Source organism: Choloepus didactylus, chromosome 14 (assembly GCF_015220235.1).
Source record: "Choloepus didactylus isolate mChoDid1 chromosome 14, mChoDid1.pri, whole genome shotgun sequence".
NCBI classification, from domain to species: Eukaryota; Metazoa; Chordata; class Mammalia; order Pilosa; family Megalonychidae; genus Choloepus; species Choloepus didactylus.
Genome location: NC_051320.1, coordinates 93,553,034 through 93,571,181, shown reverse-complemented (window position 1 = coordinate 93,571,181; position 18,148 = coordinate 93,553,034). Strand labels below are relative to the sequence as shown.

General features: G+C 49.5%; 1 protein-coding gene across 3 annotated transcripts in view; it reads left to right on the top strand.

Moving 5' to 3' along the window:
• Positions 1-18,148, top strand: part of COL22A1 (collagen type XXII alpha 1 chain) — a 299,863-nt gene that overhangs the window by 260,098 nt on the left and 21,617 nt on the right. For all 3 annotated transcript variants that reach the window (XM_037803432.1, XM_037803433.1, XM_037803431.1), the window contains 5 exons: positions 6,269-6,322; positions 9,151-9,195; positions 10,011-10,064; positions 11,798-11,851; positions 17,028-17,081. In XM_037803432.1, the coding sequence (XP_037659360.1) occupies positions 6,269-6,322; positions 9,151-9,195; positions 10,011-10,064; positions 11,798-11,851; positions 17,028-17,081 (261 nt within the window). The remainder of the gene's footprint in view (positions 1-6,268; positions 6,323-9,150; positions 9,196-10,010; positions 10,065-11,797; positions 11,852-17,027; positions 17,082-18,148) is intronic.

The following is an 18,148-nucleotide window of genomic DNA, read 5'->3' as shown; positions in this document are numbered from 1 at the left end:
CTGTCTTCTCGGGGCGCTCTCCTCTTGGTGGCAGCTGGTGTCTCTTCTGCCCTTCTTTTAAGGACCCCAGGGCCCACCTGACTGCAGTGTGACCTCATCTTAATTGAACCATTTCCATCCGCAGCGGCCCCATTTCCAGGGCTCATTCACAGCGTCAGTACTTGGACAGCTCTTTTGAAGGGACACAAGTCAACCCACGACCTGGCCCCATGCAGCCGCAGTCTGGCTGAGCTGGGAGGCAAAGCGGGGGCTGCTAGGCACGGCTGGAGGAGCAGCTGGTGTCCAGAAGGACCGTGATGCCCACGGAGAGCCTGGGCATGGCCTGTGAGCCCCAGTGCTAAGAGGTTGCCCCTCGTCAGCTCTGGCACAGAGTCAGTTTTGGCGTCACATCAGCTGCTGGGGACACAGCGAGACAGACTGAGGGCGCGTGAGGAAGACGCCTTGGCCCTGCTGGGTGTCCGTTGGGAGTGTGAGGGGATTTCTCAAGTCCCATCTCTATGACCTCAAAATTGTCTACACTTAGGGTGGTCTCATCTTCCTGCCTGTGGCCAGTGCACAGTGAGGATGGTGATTCCTTAGCTCCTTGCAGTGCTTTTCTCTTCACAAATCCCTTTCACAACCACGACATCGAGGAGGAGATGGAGTGTGGCATCTGGGCTTTAGAGCCCTGGATTCTCCCAGCAGCTAGCACTGGGAGACTAGTTAGATGAGGGTGCATGTCCCCACAGGATGCCGAGCAGCTGTCAGAGAAGGAGGGCATTCTTTAGGGGCTAATACGGAAATCCTGCAAGCTCTCTTGATAAGTAAAAAGGCTAAGGGACAAAGCAGTGGGCAGTGTCCGTATTATGTTGTATAAAAATAGGAATACATATTTTTCCACCAAACAGTAAGAAAAGTAGTCAGCCATGTGTGGGAGGATGATTCTGAGCAGAGAGAGTATAGGGAGGGGAAGACAACTCTGTAACCCATAGTATTTTATTTCATTTTTAAAAATTGGAGCCATATGCATGCATTACTTATTCATAAAATTGAATTTAATGTGTAATGATTAAATAGAATATTTATCTCACACTACTACTAATAATTTTTTTAAAAACTGACTTCAGATGTTCGCTCCACACTTTATGGACTCTGTTACCTGGGTGAGTCAAAAAACATCTCTGAACTTCGGTGTCCTTTTAAATGGAATGAGAATCATAGTGGCAACTTGCTAGAGCTGTTAGAGAATCAAGTGAGATGAAACATTTGTTAAATTCATCAGGCTTATCTGTTAATTATTTTAGTACATTACTTTTTCTGACTGCCCTAGTTTTAACTCCTGGTGTGGTCAGAACTCTGGGGATGCTTTAGAAATACTAAGTGGAATCACATAAAAGTTTCCTCAGCAAGGCTTATGTTCCACTTAATTTGTTTAGTCATAAACTATTATGACTCATTGTCAGTCATATGCAGCTTTCCAGAAGCACCTTGTTTATCATTTTACCCTGTTTGCCAGATGCTGAAAGCAAAATCCACCACTGAGAGGAAAAGAAAGAGCTTTTAGCAGGCAAGCAAAGTGAAAAAGCTCCTGCTAAGCTGCTGCTTGCTTGCACCCAGTGGAGCTGCCCCTGGGGGGCAGAAGGCAGTAAGCTGCAACAGGTGGGAAGTGAGAGAGAAGAGCAAGTGCAGCCACCTGGCCGACAGCTCCTGCATACACACCTGGGGCCAGGGGAAACTGGCCAGTGCTTCAGTCCATTTCCTGATGTAGTCGCAGAAAAATCCTAAGGGGTGCATGTTACAGCATTGCCCCTAAGGAAGCCAAGGCACAGAGAGGTCAAGTAGCTTGGCCGAGGTCACACAGCTGGTCACTGATACAACCAGGGAGGCTGACCCCAGAGTCCTGTGCCACCTAGCAGGGAGGCAACGGATCTGGAGGAGTAATATCCCAAATGGCTTTCATGTGCGGTGTGGGATGACTGAGGTGTTGGCGTCCATTCAGCCTGTCTGTTTATCTGAGTCTGTGCTGGGCACAGGCCATCTACAGATACAAGACCAGGCCTGTTCTGGGTAAGAAAGTCAATGCAGGAGTAGACGGAGGTGGTTCTCCTAGAAGGGGTCAGACTCAGCAACCCCCACCCATGGGGCAGCTTTGGCCTGAGCCACACGTTGGTTTGTTCTGGAATCTCAGTGTGCTGCCATCTTGGCATTGTATCCCTGGGAGCTGTTTGGGAGGAAGTTTGCACAGGAATGGGTGCAATCAGTGATCCCCTAAAAGCAGACTCGCGAAAGGATTTGGACACAAGTAGCATGTTTGGGAGATGATCCCAGGAAGCGCTGAGGAGTGGGGGTGGGCAAGGAAAGAGAAAAGACCTGATGGGTAGGCAAGTGAGTGGACAGTTCCAGGGGCACCTGGGGCCCAGCCTCGCTGTGGGCTGAGAATCCACTGGGAACACACCCAGACTCACTCCCTCCCCACCCCCTCTGGGCACAAGGAGGCTGCGATAATTATTCATCAACTTCCAGCTCTTTTCATTGAGGGCTGCTCCTGGAGGCATTCACTCCTGGACACATGGGCTTTCTGTGACTGCAGGCCAGGGATCCCCTAAGGCCAGGGAATGTCCTCATGGACAGCCTGCAGCCTGTACAGGGTCTGCCCAAGAAAAGGGGCAGGTGCTCTCACAGGAGAGCTGATGGGATATGATAGGGAAGTGGCAGCATCTTCTAGAGGTAGTAGGTAGTCACTTTGCACTTTAACCTGTGCCTCAAGTTCCTGCATGTGAGGGACACAGGCAGATAAACAGAAAGAGACAGACATACAGAAACCACACAGACAGTCCGATAGGAACATAGACGGATTGACGGGTGGATTGATGGCTGGTTGACTGGCTCAGATGTGGATGGAAGGAGAAATAAGTGGATGGGTGGATATATGGGTGGTTGGGTGGATGGATAGAGAGTTGGGTGGATGTGTGGATGGTTGGGTGGATGGATGGATGGATGGGTGGATGAATGGATAGATAGATGAGTGGATGGTTGGATGGATAGGTGGATGGATGGTTTGGTTGGGTGGATGGGTGAATGGATAGCCTTTTGAATTGTTTGTTGCTTAATTTTTATTGAGACACTTGAGCATTAATTACAGAGTAGGGATAAAGTGCAGAGATTCTGGAGCCAACATCCCTGGATGAGAACCCTAGCTGTGTGACCTTGAGCAGATGCCTTAACCTCTCTGTGCCTCAGCTTTGTGCAGGAGGGATAATAATTGTGCATGTTCATGGGGTTGCAGTGAGGATTAATTGACATAGTAGTGTAAAGCAGTCAAGTTATACCCGGCACATGGGAAACCCTCAACAGTTGCTGGTTGTTATCATTTTTCCTTTCTGGTATCATGGGCCAGTGATGGCCCATATGCTTTGCTATGGGGCAGGGACCAGGAAGTTACACCCTAGATCACAAAAGACCTTATAAGGGAGATTGTCCCAAATTTACAACTGAGAAACAGATTCAGAGAAAGGAGGTGTTACCCCAAGATCACACAACCAGACTGGGGAAGAGCTGGGGCACAGACTCCAATCTCTCCGGCTTTACTGTCTGAGCCAGCCCTTCCCATTCAAGGAGAAAAAAGAAACAAGCCTCTGTGTCCCATCTGCTTTTCTGTGTAATTTTTTTCCTCTGAATTCAAGCGTGTTCCTTTCCCTCTCCTGCCTCCCCCACTCCCCAAAAGGACCCTGTTTCATCCTCCAGGTGTATAAACTGTGGAATGAGTAGGACAAAATTTGAGGAATGGGCATGTCCTCACCTTACAGTGAAGGCAGGTACACGATGTGGCTTCCAGTCTTCCCATCAATGAAATATTCCCCTTCACCCACTTTTTCCTGCTCCCCTACAAGCTGACTCCACCTTGCCCAACCTCTGAGCATGTCGTCTGGACCTTACCACTCAACTCTCTCATTGGTTTTTTCTATATTTTAATTAAATCTTTATTTTTTAGAGCAGTTTAGATATACAGAAGAATTGAGCAGAAAGTGCAGAGTTCCCATACATCCCTCTTCCCCCCTCCCCACACTGTTCCCCCTATTTTCTTTTAAGACTTAACTCCCCATTCCTTATCGCCACCCTGTCCCCTGGTAACCTGTATTCTAGATTCTGACCCTATGAGTGTGCTTATTCTAATTATTTCCTATCAGTGAGATCATTCTGTATGTCCTTTGGCGTCTGCTTATTTCATCCAATAGGATGTCTTCGTAATTCATCCATGTTGTCACATGTATCAGAACTTCATTCTTTTTTACAACTGAATGATATTCCATTGTGTATGTGCCACATTTAGTTTATTCATTCATTGGTTGATGGACCTTTGGGGTTGCTTCCATCTTTTGGCAATTGTGAGTAATACCGCTATGAACATTGGTGTGCAAATATCTGTCTGAGCTCCTGCTTTCGATTCTTTCAGTTCCTTCAGGTATATATTTAGCAGTGGGTTTGTTGGGTCATATGGTAATTTTATATTTTCTGAGAAACTGCCAAACTGTCTTCCACAGCAGCTGCGCTATTTACATTTCCGCCAACAATGAATGAGTGTTCCTATTTCTTCACGTGCTCTCCAACACTTGTAATTCTCCATTCTAGTAGCCTTTTTGGTGGATGTGAAATGGTATCTCATTATGGTTTGATTTGCATTTCCCTAATGGCTAATGATGTTATGCATCTTTTCATGTGCCTTTTGGCCATTTGTATATCTTCTCTGGAGAGATGCCGTTCAAGTCTTATGCTTATTTTTAAACTGGGTTGTTTGTCTTTTTGTTGTTGAGTTGATGGATTTCTGTATGTATTCTGGATATTAAACACTTGTTGGATATGTGGGATTCCAAATATTGTCCCCTATTATGCAGGTTGTCATTTTACTTTCATGATAGGTCCTTTGAGATGAAGAAAAATTTTTAATTTTGATGAGGTGCCATTTATCTATTTTTTCTTTTGTTGCTTGTGCTTTGGATGTAAAGTCTAGGAAACCACTGCATAACACAAGATCCTGTTTTCTCCTAGGAGTTTTATATTCCTGTCTCTTATATTTAGGTCTATGATCCATTTTGAGTTCATTTTTGTATAAGTTATGAGGTAGGGGTCCACCTTCATTCTTTTCAAACGGAGATCCAGTTTTCCCAGCACCATCTGTTGAAAAGAGTATTTCCCTTATTTTCAGTATCTCACTTTAATGTGGTACGTTTGTTACAATTGATGGGCCAATGTTGATATATTATTATTAACCAAAGTCCATATTAGGATTCACTGTTTGCTTTGTATAATTCTGTGGGTTTTGACAAATGCATAACATCATGTATCCATTACAGGATCATACAGAATAGTTTCACTGCAGCCAAAATCTCCTGTGCTCCATTTATCCATCACCCTCTACTCCCAAACCCCTGGCAACCATTGGTCTTTTTAGTGTCTCTACTGTTTTGTCTTTTCTAGAACATCATTTAGTTGGAATCATAAAGTAAGTTGCCTTTACAGACAGGCCCCTTTCACTTAGCTCTATGCAAGTAAGTTTCCTCCTTGACTTTTCACTGCTTGGCAGCTCATTTCTTTTTGTCACTGAATACTACCCCATTGTATAGGTGGGTATAGAGTTTCTTCATTCATTCATCTATTTCATTCATGGCTTGGTTCTATCCAGGCCAATGCCAAGCTGCTAGCAGTGAAGAACATTGTATGGTAAATGTGTCCCCATAACTTCTATATGGTTCAGCAAAGGTGAGGCAGGGAAAGGATGCATAAGTTCCAGGACTCCCTGTAAGGGGGCACAGCTGCTGGACTGAGAAGACAACCTGCCTGGGGGTTGCCCTGAGCTGAGACTCATTTGCCATTTCCCAACTTGGTAAAAACATAACTTCTCTGAGCCTCAGTGTCCCCATTTGTAAAGTGCAGTGGTCAGTGGCTGCCTTGAAGTGTTTGGGCGATTGATGTAAAGTCATTTGCAACTACGATGCCCATCTAATTTCTCATCCAGACCAAAACATTGCCAAGAAGGAAAAGGGGTGCCAGGAATAATTGCTTCTGAGAGGAGACCTGAGTGACTGATGGTCCCAGGCAAACCGGGGCATCATCGGCCCTGAATGCGTGGTGGCTCTTTGTATGAACTAAAATGGCCTGAAGTGCCAGGGGAGAGGCTGGCAGGGTGGACAGAGATCAGCTCCTGCCAATACAGCGACAGGAAGCCCAGGCAACCAAGAAGAGAAAGACCCTAAAATCGCTGTGCTCAAACTCTTCTCTTTTTTACTCTCAGGGCAAAGCAGGAGAGCCAGGGCTGCCGGGAGTGGAGGGCGCTCGAGGCCCACCTGTAAGTGCTGCATGTGTGCGGGGTCCGTAGTAGCGTAAAGCTCGGCGTCCACCTGGGTACCTTGGCGGGACTAACAGGTGATGTCCTGCCCGGCCGCGGGGCCTGGGTGCCTCTCCTCTGAGACAGTGGCTCTGCCATGTAATAAACTCAGTTCTTTCACCTGCTACGGCTGTAAAATTTATTCTCAAAATTTATTCTCAGAGTCGCAACCACCTTCATCACTGTGCTGTTTTTCTATGTTTTCTTTGTTTTTATCCTACTGACTATGATTTTAATCATCTCTTCTGGATGATGGCACCTAAAAATGAATTTTATTTTTAGTTTTGAACATTTTCCATAGCTAAAGGTTTTTCTCCGATTATAAAAGTAATCCGTCCTCATTGTATAATGATGATGATAGTGATGATGATGAAAAGGAACAGAATAAGACCAATAGTATAGAAAAGAAAATATTGCACATGATTCTGTGACACAGAGGTAAATCTCCATGAACATTCTAGTTTGTTTTTCTAGTCTTTTTTTCTATATATGAAAAATATATCTTTATGAATTCCCAATTTTTATATCTAAATCTATATCTAGCTCTCTAACCATTATACATATAACTATACACAGATGACATTTTCTGACAAAAATGAGCTCAAACAATGTATTTTAGGGTTGTTGAATTTTCTAGCTAAGTGCTTTTACTCATTCATAATTTCAAAACTGTTTACACAATTCTTTCAATAGGTTCTTGGAAAGAAATATAATTAAAATGAAAATCCAAAAATCCAATTACTGGCAAGAAGTAGCAGATCAAAATGAAAGTTCTATTTCCTTAATGTTGTATTTCTTAAAAAAAAAAAAAAAACAATAAATTGTGTGGCAAGTGTTCAATAAGGCAGAAATAAAACACAAAAATCAGTTTCCTTTTTCCTAAATTTCCTTGCTTTTCACCTGATTGCACCAGGAGAAGAAACCTGAAGATGGGAATACCACCCCCTAAGGGGGATTAAAACACAGAATTCACGGTTGGTGCTTTTAGGGTGGTTTCCAGCTTTTTGGAACGAGAGGGCCTTCCTTTCCTCTGAGTTGACCCATGTGCTGGGACCCACCTTGGGACACGACCCATCTCTCAGCTGGGAGTTGTGGGGAATCCTGCCCCAGTGCAGGTTAGAGACCCAGCAGGCGATAGATAACCAGCTGCATCTGGCCAGGATCATGGGTCAGAGCAAAGCTTTGAAGAGTGGTGTGGGTTTTAAATTAGACAAATCTGGGTTCAGCCTTCATTTGGTCTTTTATTAGCTCATTACCTTGGGCAAGGTACCATTCTGAACCTCTGTCTCTTCCTCTATGAAATAGGGATCATAATAGCTAGCTCCCTCTCTTCCTCCTTCCTTCCTTCTTTCTTTCCTCATTGCCTTTGTTTGTTCCTTCCTTCTTTCCTTACTTCCCTCCCTTCCTCCCTCCCTCCTTCCTTGCCTCTCTCTCTCACTGAGTGATGAACTGAGATGGGGCCTTATAAAGGTCTCTTCCTAAGCAGTCTACAGCAGGAAACTATTGCACGCACATGCTGCACCTGGGCCCATGTCTGGGGAAGGTGGTTAGTGTGAAACACAGGAGACAAGTTCAAGACCCCTGCCCCAGGTGCTCCCCACACAGCATGCATTGGGCCCTGGCCTGAGGACACAGGGGACACTGTGAGGCAACGAAACAATGAGAAATGGCAACAGAAGGGAGGTGTTAGAGAATGGCAGTGGGAGGAGTGGTTGGGATGGTGCAGGTGGGATGGACGGCCAATGGATAGGAAGAGCTAAAACCAGGAGGGGTAACCGGATAGGCAGGGGGCAACCGGAAGAGGAAACAGCATGTAAAAAGTCCTAGAAGCCGGAAGCGTGTGTCCTGTCACAGGAAACCCCGAAAGATCAGCATGCACAGCTGGAAGAGGCCATTGAGAGAAGTGATGGTAGGCAGGCGGGCAGGGGCTCAGGTGGAGATTCTGCCCAGGAGTAGTGGGAGGTCCTGGGGAAGGGCTGGGTCTCAGCAGGTGGGGGCAGCACCCCGACTCTAAAGCAGGAGAGGCCATTGTAAACAGCTGGCAGCGGGACCGAGTGAAGAGCAGGCACAGTGGTGGCAATGGGGTGGCTTTGGGTGCGGGCAGACCTGCCTGAGCTCAGATCCCTTCACTGACTTGCTCTGGGGCTTTGAGCAGGTGCTTGAGCTCCCTGTACCTCAGCGACCTCATCTCTGAAATGGGGATTATTTTACACAGTGAGGTTGGTCTGGTGAGTAGAAGTAATACGTGCCAGCCTTGCCAACAGCTTCCTCTTTACTCCTTCAGCTTGAAGCTCTATATCGGTGCTTCAGCTAATATATTTCCAATCTGCTCTTCCGGGCAGGGAGGCCCTAGCATGAGGCCCCGGAGGGGTTTCCGGAGCTGGCTCGAGTCACAGGTGTTGGGTGGGACCTGCCATGGCCACAGGAACAAGGAGGGGTCCAAGGACCTAACTCTGGGTGATGTCCAACAAAGGGACACCAGACCCAGGTGTCCACCCTGAAGGAGGCAGGCAAAGAGCATTGCAGCTAAATGGTGTGAGACGAGGATGATCAGGGACAGCAGGGAGCCCAGGGGGTGTCCAGGATGATGCTCACTTCTGCGGCATTTGTGGGGCCAGCCCATGCAGCCCTGCCCACACTGCGGAAGGTTCTGGGTTGCCCAGTCATCAAGGACCTGACACCGTGCTTGGCACAGGGCAGGGGTCAGCCGGACCGCCGTTCCAGGTGACTGCCCTTCCTTGCTGCACTCACTGCTCTTTGGTGGAACAACTTCATCCTCTTTCCTCCAGGGCTTCAAGGGACACACAGGCGATGCTGGCACCCCTGGTCCCCGGGTGAGTGGACGCCCCACTTTGGCTGTCACCCCAGGTGAAACTGAGGAGGAGCATCCTGGACAGAGGACTCCTGGGTCCTGGGTCCCGTGGGCCAGTGGGATACTGTGCTACCTGAGAGAGAGACCAGGAGGACCCAGTACACGAGGCACAATTGGCAGCATCATGCCCTCTCTTGGTCTAGTCCTAGATTGTTCTTCTGGGGTTCAGACACAAGACACCTGGAGTCAGGTGTTGTCTCTGTCGGTGGTATATTGACCCTGGGCCTATGGGACAAGCTCTTCCCAGGTTGTTTTTTTACGGAGGACAGAACTGAGGCCCAAGGACAAGGATGATTGCCCCAAAGCCCAGGAGCCTGTCTGCAGAGAAACGGGAGTTCTAGGCAAGATGGGAAGACACCAAAGCCTGGGTTCCTTTACCCCAACTTCTTCTGTGTCTTCCAAATGCCAAGTGGAAGGAGGCTCAAAGGGCAGCTAGTTAGACTCCAGTCCTGCTCCTTATAAATGTGAGAAGGCCGAAGCCCGGAAGGAGCCAGGTGGGTTGGGAGGTGGGTGGTGGAATTCCAAGCAGGGGGGCCTGAGCCTTCAGCTGGTGACGTTTGCACTGCTGCTCGGGGAACATCCTCTCCCAGACGCTCGCGCAGGCCTTGCGTCCACTCCTGACCCCTGCTCGGGGTCCGCACTCCCCCTGGGGGGCTGGCTTGCCCTTCCATGCAGCAGGCAGGCTGTCCTCCTGGGTCTCCCCAGAATGCAAAGCAGCTGGTGTTCAGAGTCTCCTTCCCTAAATGCAGGCTCTTTGTTTTTGCTTCCAACCCCTAGGGAGAACCTGGTGCCATGGGTCCCCCTGGCCGGGAAGGGTCACCAGGAAAAGATGTAAGTGTGGGCGTCCTGGGGTCCTGGCTGGGCCTGTGGGAGGTGGCGGTGTGGTGGAAGTGGGCGTCCCCGAAGGACACTATGTGACAGAGGTCGGTGGCACCAAGAGGCAGGTGTAGGCGCCGTTGCAGAACCGGGCAGCGAGCTCTCACCTGCCGGCATCCCGGGGAGCCTGGGATCTGGGCTTCCAGCCGAGTGGGCCGGCACCTGCACGACACACACAATGAGGAGGATTTTCTGCATCAGTCGTGATTTGTCTCCCGACACCAACAATGGGCCAGTCGGATCCACGCTTAAATAGACTGAGCTGCTGTTCAGAGTTTCTTCCAGGTTATTTCTCCACCGCCAAACTTTTGCAGTTTCTGAGTAGCCCAGGCCCTGTCACCACCACCACCTCCACTTGCCGTCAGCTGTCAAGATCCCATCAAACGACTTGCACTTGTATTTGGTCTTCGTATCTGGGCCCAGGGCAAGTAGTACTGATGGAAAAACTGAGACCCAGAGAGGTCAAGGAACTTTCTCCTGGTCACACACAGAATCAGAGGCAGGAGAAGCCGGCCTGGAACTGGATCTGCGGCCCCAGGTCCCTGAAGCGGACCATCTTCCATCCCTCCGGGATATCCTGATTCCAGGCAGCTGGCAGGTGGAGCTGTCTGGCACACATGGACGCAGTTTGGCCGCAGGGATGGGTGCTGGTCAGGAGCCCGGGCCCGGGGTCCTGAGCTCTGAACAGCCTCACAGCTGCCCCTTTGCCTTCTGCGGGACCAGCCTTTAACCACTGGCAATGTTTACTCTTCCCATGAGGCTCATGATGCACTAAAGCACCTTGGCTTTTGGGATCATCTGCTATTGTGAGGGATCTTGGAAAAATCCAGTTGAGTTCATTTGTTTTCTTTGACAGTGGACTCTGCTTTACAAAATGAATGTAGCATGTGGGGCCCTCAAGCACAAGGCAGAGGCAGGGAGGGCGCCTCTCAGATCAGGAAGGGTCTAGCCCACCCCCTACCACGAGGTTCAGAAGAGGAGACGGAAAGCGTCCCCAGGTGGGAATGTGGCTGCAGCTCATCCAGCAGATCAGGGTGGAGCTGGGACGGAGCCCAGGGTGGCAGAGCTCATGCCCAGTGCTTTCTTCCCTCCAGCTCGGTTATCTGGCTCTCTTCATGTGAAAAGTTCATTTTCTAGAGTGTCTCACTGTCTACCGTGCATACAAGCCTTCAAACCTCTTGTTTTTCATCCATCAAATGGGTAGAATTATGTCCATCTCGTGAGGCTGCTCGGAAGGCTCAGTGGGGTGGGGGCTGGGAACCTGCCACCTCTGTACAGAAAGGCAGGTGCTATGTGTGTGTGTGGCATTTTTCTTACTGTGGTGACCGAGGCAAGAATGGTCCCAGATTCTGGCTCAGTGAATCCGGAAAAGAACTTTTAAGAGAGTTTCTCTTCTCCTGTCATTTCTAGAAGTCCCATCTGGGACTGTAGGACCAGGAGGTCTTTGTCCAAGCAAGGAAAGGAATGAATGCACAAATGAATAAATGAATGCACGTATTTACTCATCTATATAGAATGACTTTGTCCCTATTTGGAATAATTGCCCATTAATGTTGAAAGGTTTCAGACAGTTTATTTGTTCTCTTGGATGGTAACTTGGCAAAGTTGAGTCCCCACATTGAAATTGTGTCTCCATTATTATGATGCAGCGGTTTTGTAATAACATGACCCCTCTCTGTTTGTTCCAGGGTGATACTGGACCCACAGGGCCACAGGGTCCCCAAGGACTGAGGGGCCTGGCGGTGAGTTTGCTTTGACACTAATTTGTTCCTCGTTGCCATATGTGACATTTGGTTGGATCGCTCTGGGGCGGCTGCATATGTTGTTACAAATGGCAGCATGTCTTAGCACTTGGCAAACAGCCGTTGCCCTAAGCCTCCTAGTGCCCTTCTGTGTGAACCCCAGACTCTTTTCTAGGAACCTCCCAATCTGGAAATTAACTAGGTACACCCGGCCTGTCAGGGCCCTGTGGGAGCACCACCCTGTGGCCCTACCCCAGCTTTAGGCAATTCTAGTGATGGGTGCCAGCTCCAGGCAGTCGATGAATGTTTTGAGTAACATTCCTGCCTGTTCCTGCACCTGAGAAAACCCTTCTCTTATCTAAGAGCTGCCTGATGGAATATGGGAGAAGCAGGTGATAAGTATCGACGTGCCTGGTACTGTGCAAAGAGAAAGGCTTACATTAGCCCACTTTAACCCACAACCCATCTCAGTGGCTGCTAGGAGCCCTGCGCCTGCTTATATTACTGTAAATGTAATATGTGTTAATGGGAAAAAGAATCCTGTAGCACTGAATGTTACAAAATAAAAAGTTCTATTCTCCCACACACCCAGCAATCCCATACTCCAGAGAGATCCACTGATAATAGCAACTTCCCTATGTTTTAAAATATTTTCAATACCCCTAACAAACATATAGAATACATTTTTTACACACAAATACACTCTCTTTTTTACTGCTTATTTTGTATGCTTGAGTGTGTGTGTACATGTTTTGAATGAATAACAAAATAAACGGGTGAGGGATAGACCTAGGAGATAGGTGTTTCAGCTTCCTGGCTCCAGGTTGCACAGCTGGTTAAGAGGTGTAGTCAGGATTTGAACCCAGGACTTTCTGACTCCAAATTTGCTGTTCTCCACCACTGCCATGGCAACTGCCATTTGCTGTGTCTTCGGGGTCCCACTCATGGAGTGTGGGGCAAGGTGCATGCATTTGAATGCTGCATCTTGTGAGGATGCACCAGGTAGAGTTCTATTCCCATCCTCCCTGCTCAGTGGGGCCTCAGTGACTCAAACCCAGCCTCCCACCCAGAGGTGGCAGCTGTGGGGAGCAGGGTGCCAGCCTGCCAGGGTGCTAAAGGTCTGTGGTCCCCAGCCAGCCTGAGGCGATTGTCGGGTCAGGGATACAAGCTGCGCTGGGCCTCCCGGCGTGGGCCAGGGACTGCATGGGGCAGGGTTGGCTGCAGGGAGCACTGAGGTCCTGGTTTCCACCCCATTGCCTGCAGGCCAACAGCCATGCCGGAAGAGGGGCGTTTGTGCCCCTCAGATTTCCATCCCCGGCCTCAGACTGTCCAGTCTACAGCAGCTTATTTTGTGGCCACCTGATCTCCTTTCTAGAAGGAAAACAGGTGCACGGTAGGTCCCACTGGGAGGAAGGTGCTGTCTCGGGCACCTGTGCCCCTTCCCTCCCTGAGGGAGGTCAGCTCTGCAGGTATCACCACCATCCATGTGGCCAGATGAGGAGATGACCCCCAGCTGGGCCTCTCCCCCATGGGGATTGAACCTCTCGTCCTCAAACCCTGTGTCCCGCCCCAGAGCCCAGGCTGGCCACAACCAGCCGCTTCCCTTGGGGTGTGTGTTCTCAATGGGAGCACACGGTGGTTCTTGGGAGGCCCCCCAATCTTATTCTTTTTATGTATCCAGCACAGACATGCATATAGTACGTAGATAGATGTGCGGTATATCTGCAGGGTGATTAGGAACAGAATGCCTAGAAGGGCTCTTGCAGGGGCAGAGGTTTGTAAAAATGACAAAAGGGTTGAGGAGCCCTGCTCCCGAGCCCACTGCCACGTCACCAGGCTTCCACCTCCAAGCTCTGCAGGTCAGCCCTCTGGCTGTCCCCGGAGTCATCATGTGGATGGGGTGGGCTTCTTCCCCGCTCCTGGGCCTCAGTTTCTCACCTGTAAAATGGGAGAAAATTACTAGAATCCAGCAAGTTAATCTGAGAGTAGAAGTATGTGGGCTCCCAGAAGGGGGCTGGAAGGGAGCTGCATTCCTGGAGGCTGGAGTGGCCATCAGCTCCGAGCCCCCGTCTGTGTGTGCCGGGGCTGCTGGGACAGAGCACCCAGACCGGCTGCCTTCAACAACAGGGTGTCTCGTCTCAAGGCTCTGGGGGCTGGAAGTCTGAAATCACAGTGTCAGCAGGGCCACGCTCCCTCCGAAAGGGAGATGTTACGTGCCTCTCTCCTGGCTTTTGGGGGGTGAGCAGCCCCCGGGGTGTTCCTTGGCTCGATGGCTTCGCTCAATCTACATCCCCAGTTTTTGCCCAAACTACTTCTCCTTACAAGGACTCCAGTCATCTTGGATCAAGGACCACCTGGAATCTGTTTGGCCTCATCTTAACTAATCACATCTTCAAAGATCCCATTTACAGATCAGTTCACACCCACAGGACCAGGGCTTAGGACTCAAACATGACTTTTTGCAGCACACAATTCAACCCAAAGCACCCCCTCCCCCGATGTATCTTGGGGTGTGGTGGCACTCGATGCACTCTTGATGAATGCAGTGCATTCAAAGGCACAAATGTGGAAAAGGAAGTGACATTTTGGGGACAGGGATACTCAGGGACAGGTGTCAGAGGTTGGGAAGCTGGTGGCCGGCCTCAGTGAGGCTGGGACATGCCCCACACAGGAGGGGGGCTGGACCCTGAATACCCGAGGTCCCCGAAAGCACTTTGTGATTGTCTAGTGTGTTCCCATCAATCCTGAGGCACATCACGTGGAATTTGTTCCCAACAAACTACTAAATTTGTCAAATACTTTTTTTTTTTTAAACACACCAGAGCAAGTTCCAGGTTAATTTTCTGACAAACTGTCTCTCCTTCAACTGGATTTTATATGCTTTCCTGAGAGAAGAGCAGGGTCCTAGCAACCCCAGGAGTTCATGCACCAAGTATTTATGGGGCCTCTTGCGGTAATAGTAGGTGCAACTGTGAATGTGTGCACAGCCTGACAGTGTTCACTCTCTTTCTTTAAACCTCCACTCATGCTTGGGAAGGAAGAGTCCACTTGGCTGCCATCCATCCCATGCCCTTCCTTTCAAGAAATATCAGACAAGTTCAGGGCCAGGGGCTGAACCAAGCATTACATAAATTAACTCACTGAGATCTCCCCACACCCTACCAGGCAGGTGCTGTGATTGTCCCCATTTATCAATGAGAAATGGAAGCACAGAGAGGTCAAGTAACTTACCCAAGGTCACACAGCTAGTAAGTGGCAGAGCAAGGACTGGGCTCAGTCTGGTTCAAGAGTCTGTAGTGTAAGCACTCCACAATGGGTCTCTCCTGCACTAAATGTCTTTGTTAGAGAGATCACCCTAGAAAAGTTGGGGAGGGGGTGCATGGAACAGGAATTTGGAGCTCAGAGTATTTTGGGGGTAGAGTGGTGGCATCAAACCCTGAGGGGCACAAAGACTAAAGGGGCTCCTTGAGGACCACAGGATGCATGGAGGTGAGGGTGGCTCTGCACCCAGAGGGACCCGATCTCTGCTCGGAATAGGCCTCCAGGCACAGAGGACAGGGGAGCAAGCAGAGCCCACCTGCCTTGTGTTCACGTCCACCCAGGCTGGCTCCCTGTGCCAAAGTCTCGGCCCTTATCCTCCCTGCAAACAGAAAAGACCAGAGCGAGAAGGGGAAATGTAGTTGCCATAAGGATGAGCCAAAGCGCCTATTTTTAGAGAGACACAGATGGGTGGGTTAGCAGAGCCAGCCTGGCGCGATCCCGCTGTGGGATAGTGGGAGACGCTCTCACAAGCGCATCAGGGATCCGCGTTTAGATCCGCACAGGTGTCCTGCGTTCTCCGTGCCTCGGTTTCCTCATCTGTGATATAGGGATAAAGACATCTACACTGCAGGATTCCCGAGGGGATTCGGTAAGATGGGGCTTGGGGAGGCCCACAGTCACGTGCGCTTTCTGATCAACAACTCGGGCCCCTAAGGAGGGGCATGTGGTGGGAGCATCCGCGTGGGGGCTGCTGGGTTCACACCTCAGCTCCTCCACATCCTTCTCAGGCAGGTCGCTTAGCTTCTCCATGCCTCAGTTTCCCCCTTTGTGGCATGGTGGTGAGGTTAGTGACACTACCTGCGAAGCCCTTAGGATGTTAGCACTTTTTACCATAAAGTGCTCCCCCGAGGCAGATATACTTGTGAGTTTATGTCTCTGAAGAATTACAGGCACAAGCATCCTCTGGTTGAAGGACCAGTGGGGAATGGTTTTCTGTGATGTGCTTGATTCGCTGCCTGTGTGGCTGGCACTGGGCTGGGTGCTGGGTGATGGAAAGAGAAGAGGCACAGGTGGTACCTTTGGGCTCCCCAAGTCAGGGAGGAGAACCCCACAGGGATGCGGCCATCCGTGGGGGTGAGCCCTCAGAGGGAGGAGGCGGTGGGCGGACGCAGTGGCCGTTGCAGCCTGGGGATGTTGAGCTGTGAACTTTAGGGTTCATAGGGACTTGTCGGATCGAGAAAAGAGGTGTTCGGGAGCACTGTGAGCTCTCTGATTTTAACTCTACCAAGGATCTTATTGGTCAAATGTGTTTCTCAAAACTATGAATGTGCAAAAAGTATTCATAAAGTTGGAGAATGTTAGAATCGTGAGAGTCAATCCTAGAATCTGGAGTGAATGAATGGACTTAGTTTACCCGCTGCATGACTCTGCAGAAGCCTGTTTTTCCCTCTGTGTCTCAGTATCTTCATCCACTAAGTGAGGATGCAGTGATTGTTGGTGGGGCGTAAAATGAGATTGTGGACGTGCTTTCCAAGCTGAGAAGCACTGTGGCAGAGTAAGCAATTATTCCTAAGTCAGGTTGTATTGGATGGTTTGTCTCTTCCTTAACACAGCACCTGAGCTGATGGATGAATGAATGAACAAACGAATGAATGGATGTGATCATGATATTCACTGTGCCCATGCCATGGGACCTATTGCTGGGTTAAACTGTTACATGCACAGGAACTCATTTAACTCTTCAACGGTATTATGAGCTGAATATTACAAGCCCCGTGTAAAACATTCTGAGTAATCTACTTACTGAGGACAGAGTCTAGGTGTGAAATCAGCTCTTCTGCGACAGGAATCCCTCTGTCCCATCATCCTTCCCTGCAACTCCATGGCAGAATTATTCCTTCTGCTTCTCCACCAGGGTAGGAATGGATCACCTGGCTCCCCAGGAGACCCCGGCTCTCCAGGAAACCCTGTGAGTGTACTTGAGCTGCGGAATGTTGGAATTGGGAGGCAAGATTTGAAAGGTGCATGGGGCTCATGTCACAACTTGTCTGGTTTCTACCCCTAGAAGCATCAGGAGGGATGGCTATGGGATTTGACTAAAGGATATGGATATAGGATGTGGGGTTTGAATGGTAGGAGCCATCTAAGGCCTAAGGATCCAGGATGGATTTCAAAGTTTAAAATACATGTGATTATGCATTTAGCTCACTGGTGTTCACAACTATGGACTCCCAAAGGGATAAAGCTATTAAAAACTCAAAATATGTGTACCTGGTTGCAGTTTGATGTTCTGAGGATGAAAGGATAAGGTCAGGCTGACCAACATTCCGTTCTCAGAGGACAGGTGAGTGTGCAACCTGGCGACAGATGGAGAAGAGACTTGGTTTAAGATGATTCCCCTGCTGGTTAGTAAGCGGGGGTGGAGAGAGCAAGAAGGGCGAATGGGGAGGTAGGAGAAAGAGGGAAACAGGAGTTATCAGCAGAGCCCTGGTTACTGGATAAGAGATTGGAACTTGGGTTTAGGTTTGGCACATGGGAGACATGGTGGAGAAGACCGTTCTTTAATGGGTTCTAGGATTGGATACATCGAAGCTTGTCTTGGTCTCCTCCCCGCCCCAGCCTTCTTGTTATTTTTACTTACTTATTTTATTTTGTTAAACCTGGCAACTCTGTTCAGAAGACTACCCACAGGATGTGATGACAACTGCATGGGGCAATGGGGCAGACCAGTACTGGCCAAGTAACCGTGGGCATTGCAGAGACAGGTGACCAGCTCAGCCTGGTTTGCCAGGAACTTTCCAGGTTTAGCACTGAAAGTCCTGCATCCCAGGAAACCCCTCAGTTCCAGACAAATGAAGACAGTAGGTCACCCTGGTGGACCCCCATCTTCCTGCTGGACCAGCGACAGCTGCGCTAAAGGAGCCCAACTTCCTCACACACACACTGACCTGCCGTGGCCTGGAGAGACAGAGCAGATGGGCAGGAGTCAGGACCTGTCATGGAACCGTCCCCGTGGAGCTGACTCAGATGTACTGA